The sequence below is a fragment of the Gobio gobio genome, assembly GCF_949357685.1.
Source record: "Gobio gobio genome assembly, chromosome: 4".
Classification (NCBI taxonomy): domain Eukaryota; kingdom Metazoa; phylum Chordata; class Actinopteri; order Cypriniformes; family Gobionidae; genus Gobio; species Gobio gobio.
The window spans coordinates 34,660,414-34,665,344 of NC_137100.1; the positions used below are offsets into that span (position 1 = coordinate 34,660,414).

At 38.0% G+C, this 4,931-nt stretch overlaps 1 protein-coding gene across 4 annotated transcripts in view; it reads left to right on the forward strand.

Moving 5' to 3' along the window:
* Nucleotides 1–3,473, forward strand: part of mink1 (misshapen-like kinase 1) — a 52,436-nt gene extending 48,963 nt beyond the window's left edge. For all 4 annotated transcript variants that reach the window (XM_079815318.1, XM_079815320.1, XM_079815319.1 and 1 more), the window contains one exon: nucleotides 460–3,473. In XM_079815318.1, the coding sequence (XP_079671444.1) occupies nucleotides 460–543 (84 nt within the window). In that variant the 3' untranslated portion in view covers nucleotides 544–3,473. The remainder of the gene's footprint in view (nucleotides 1–459) is intronic.
* Nucleotides 3,474–4,931: the final 1,458 nt, after the last annotated feature.

The window sequence follows — 4,931 nt, forward strand, 5'->3', positions numbered from 1 at the left end:
CGCTCTCTCGCTCTCTCTCTCTCTCTCTCTCTCTCTCTCTCTCTCTCTCTCTCTCTCTCTCTCTCTCTCTCTCTCTCTCTCTCTCTCTCTCTCTCTCTCTCTCTCTCTCTCACACACTCACACACTCACACACACACAGAACTTCACTTCACACAAACGGGGTACAAAATAGGACTTAACCTCAGGAGATGAGGTTTATATAGTATATGTATTCTATGTTCTGTGATGTTTGCAAGCTTTGCAATTGTTACCTAAGTACATATCTAAATACATGTGATAAGATTATCATGTAGAGAACAAATTATGTTATTTAAAGGGTGTTATAATTAAGTAATGTGATTATTTATTTTTTTTACTTCAAATATTATTTACTACTATTAACTGAATATCAATTCAGTAGAAATGCACAGAAAATATTCATCCACTTTATACTGTAATCATGTTTTCTTTTTCTTTCAGGTGTTTTTTGCGTCAGTGCGTTCTGGCGGCAGCAGTCAGGTCTACTTTATGACCCTCAACAGAAACTGCATTATGAACTGGTGAAAGAGCCGCCACACAAACATAGATTCTGCTGTGTGCACACATATAAACACTGAAGAGATAGAGTCCTCCCACACAACAACACCCACATGCACTCTCACACTGTGTAAATACACACACTCCTGCACAAACCTACAGACATAACACACACACACACACACAGAGTTATTTTCTTCTTACACATCTTCCTGAAGACACTCCTTCACCATTCTCCTGTGATCTCTGAGCCAACTGTACAAGGCATTCGTGTGTCTGCCGTGAGCTGCCACGCTGCTGACCTCAATGTTGTGTTCATCTACTTATGGGTTAGCTTTCAGCTCACTGGGGCCAACGTTCCTCTCCGCTAATATTTCTGACGTTTTTAGGACCAGACAAAAAGGATAACTGTACATTATTCTACAAGAAATGTGTGTAAACTATGAGAATCGTTCGATTGTTGCGCGTCTTGTGACGCAGCAGCGGTGTGTGTGTGTTTGAGAGACTTTATAAGCTACTTTGAGCAGCAGAAACAACTTGAAACTCTAGTGGTGTGAGGTGGTACTGCAACATCTGTAATTGTCCATTTCCACTGTATAATGTAGTAGTTGTTTGTTAATGGTTGCATTCAGAGTTTCAGATAAAAGTGATATGTTTTCTTTCAACATGTAGAAGTTTAGAAACTGATTTAAAAATGAGTTTTAACATATTCTGAGACGGCTTCCCTTCTGAACGAGGGAAGGTTTTCACTTTCTTGATGTATAAACAATAATCTGACGCCTATGTCACCAAACTGTTTGTTCGATGGAAATGTTGGTGTCTGCTTACGAAGCAGAACCTAGCGTTTTACTTTCCCACTAGTCTGCTGGTGGGACCAAGTCACCCACAGTGGAGCAACAGTCTCTGGTTTTGCTTTTCAAAGCAGTTTTTTTTTTCTTTTTATGTGAGAAGTATCATCATATATACTACAGTTTAATATTCTCCGTACGTAAATGTATTTGGTATTATTCCTACTTTTATTATCTGCTGTTCTATAGCTGTTCTATTGCAATACGTGCGGTGTGCTCGTTTTTGTTCGAAGTTTCATGAGGGAGTTTCTCTTGGGTTATTCTGATTATAGGCAGGAAGATACAGTAAGTTACTCCGGATATGGTTGAAAGCACTTTTTGGCAGCATAAACGTATAGTTCAGTTGTCACGATGTAAATTGTACATAGCAACGTATTTAGAGAAGTCTCATTTGTATTCAGTAGGACCATGAATTTTTTTTTTTTTTAGGAGTTCAATCACTACACGACTGCGTATTACACTTCGTGTTTGTGCTGTCAAAATTGCTTAATTGCTTATGGGAAGTGTAGTTTTTTTAGGCAGGCTTGTAGTTCATCAGGGACGTGTGCATTTGATCAGACTGTTTTTATGTTTAATATTTGGACCCCACCAATTTTTTAGCAACAGAAACGTCATGTTTTAGACAAAGACTTGGGTGGATCGGAGGAAGAATATTCTTTTGTTTATCTGACGGTGTGCAAAAGAAGTGTGTTTGTGTGTGTGAGCGTATCAGTGGGAAATTTTAATCGGTAAGGTACAGTAGGATCAGTATAAAGCAATAGTTTAAGGATTAGTGACGGGTTTGTGCCTGGTGTTACTGTCTTCAGCTCTGCAATACTAGACCAGAGATTATTCTCAAGCTTCTCACTCATTTCCATGCAGATAATCGACATTTTACGTGAATAGAACCCTCACAATCTAGTCTTTTTATTTCTCTTTCCCTATTTGACAAAGTTGGTATTAAACCATTATATCACTCTAACAAGTTTGTGTACTCTAATCACAGAAATATTTGTTGCACTTTGGTCCTTCCTGAACATTTTTCTAGTTATTAACACTAAAGCATTTTTAGCACTGATTTGTATAGTAGCTTGTGGCGGTACAATCATTGGTTACCTAATTGCCCCTCCCTTCCCGCTGGACTTATTGGCTGTTGTCGCACAGTCTAGACGAGCACTAAATGCCAATGACACATTCAGTCAGTGATTGCGGCGCAACACTTCAGACAAATAATTATAAATAGTTGCATATCAGAGAGAGGCAGAGATTAATAGTTCGATTTTTCGTCATCTGTAGGTGAGCGAAATCAAACTGAACTTGAACACTAATGTGCCATTATGATTGATTGATTGATTCACTCTCTCTGAGACTTACTTCATTTGTTCTCGCCCCTCATCTCTTGCTTGCTATAGAACTTTAGCATTTTCTTGCTTAGTAAATCAAACTGCCATGTTTACTGAAATAACAGTGCCTTGGATTAGGGTTGGGTGTATTTGATTTGATTGTGTGTGTGTGTGTGTGTGTGTGTGTGTGTGTGTGTGTGTGTGTGTGTGAGAGAGAGAAAGAGAGAGCGTGTTGAGCATGTGATTGTTTCAATAAGAACTGAAGTTCAGGGAAGAGAATAGTCCAGTGCGCATTTATAGGTCTTGTGCCAACAAAGTGCACTTAAACTGACAATAGCCAGAGCACCAAGACAGGCTCCTCTCACTCTGTTTTAGCACAAAGCCATGCCATATAGAGTGCATTCCTCCAGTTTGAAGGTAGTGCGTTCCTCCGCAGTATTTAGATGTTTATTTAACACCATATTACAGTTCAAACGCCCTACAGTTACATGACACGATGAGCTCTTGTTCCTAAGTGCGTGATGGCGGTGCTTGTGCTCCCATTTCAGTGGCTCTATCATTTTGCCAAACAGGGAAAGCCTCTGGTTTTCATGCCGGAGGTTCACAAAAGGTTCAGGTTGTCATGGTGAGGAGCTGCTCACATGCGTTTGATGTAACAGTCCCCGGCATCCATAGAGCTCTTGGAATTTGCTGAGATTTTGCCTTTATGCTTAATAGTAAATGTGTATAAAAGCTTTCATGCTAACGGATTGACAGAATTAATGTTTTTATAGCAGAATTATGATATAATAAATAAAATAAAAATAGAGGAAAAATATGCTTTATAAATTAGATGGAGTTTATATTTGGATTACCATGGCCTGTCGGGATGAATGGAAATGTGTGTCTGTATATATATCTAAATATATATATATATATATATATATATATATATAACCCCTGAAGTATTCTTATTTTTGACCAAAAAATTATTTAATGAGCGTAACCTTATCAGTAGAAATGAATAAACAATTGCATTGATGTATGTAACAGCATTTTTTTGGGAGCGCAAAGCTGTACATTCAGTTAGACTCGTCTCTCTCCCCTCTTTTTCCCAGCAAGTGTTATAAAAGAGAGCGTGTGGGTGTGCGACTGTGCATGTGTGAATAGGAGAGCTATTTTTGCATGTATATCCGTGTGTGTGCTGTTCATTATTTCCTCAGAGGAAAGAGAGCAGGGGGGCGAGGAAAAACAAGACCAGTCGAAAGCTATTGAGGACCAGTATGGTCAAACATACACGCATCATCACTGGACTCGAGCCACAGATGCGACTCCGTTCATGTTTGTAAATGCCACTGATGACCAAATGACGACCACATTTTAGTCATTCTACAGCAGCTGACCACCGTCCCGATCTCGTACAAAAGCTTGTATTGATGTGAAATCTCACATGTCAGAGGGGTACACGTTGTTGGCTTTATTGCAGACGTTATTGAATGTAATCAGGTTGTTTTATTCTGGTTTATTAAACTGGTCCGTTGGATTGAAGGCTTGTAAGAGTTTTACAGAATCCATTGTTTAGGTGCATTTGTACAGATGATATTTAACACTCCATCCCCTTCCTAGAGTCTGCAACAGATTTGAACAAATGTTATAATTTAAATGCCCATTCTCTTTTATATTCAACAAAAGCATAATTTCAAAACAGTCAGTCTTTAAAAAGCTTGACCAGGTCATGTGTGTAGCGGTCTTAGAGAGACGTGGAGCTGTCTGGTTTTCGTTCTAAGGCCTTTACTGCTGTGTTTGAGGTATTTAACTACTCTGTGCTATTAGCACTATGCTAACAAGTGACATTTCTTTAGTCGTTCTCTAGTAATACAAATTAATCCCTTAGATGTTTTTTTTTTATTATTATTTTAAAATATTTACTAGTCCAAAGAAAAAGAGTTCATCATTTGTAGTTATTTTACTTTGCTTTTGGTTCAATCTTATAGCAGTAGCCTGGAGAGTTTAAAGGTTGGTTTTGGAGGTCTTGACAAAGTTGATCCTCTGTGATGGGTTGATTTATTATTCTTTTCATTTACTTTTTAAGATTTTTTTGTTTCAGAAAAAAAAGTAGATGTTTCAGACATTTTTAGTGTTTCTGTTTAGGAGAGGGAATGTTTAAGTTGATTTCATGGACAGATGATTTTAAGTCTTAAAGATTGAATGCATTCACAAGTCTGTAATGTCTCAATACAGCATTATTTGAGAATTAAAATAACTT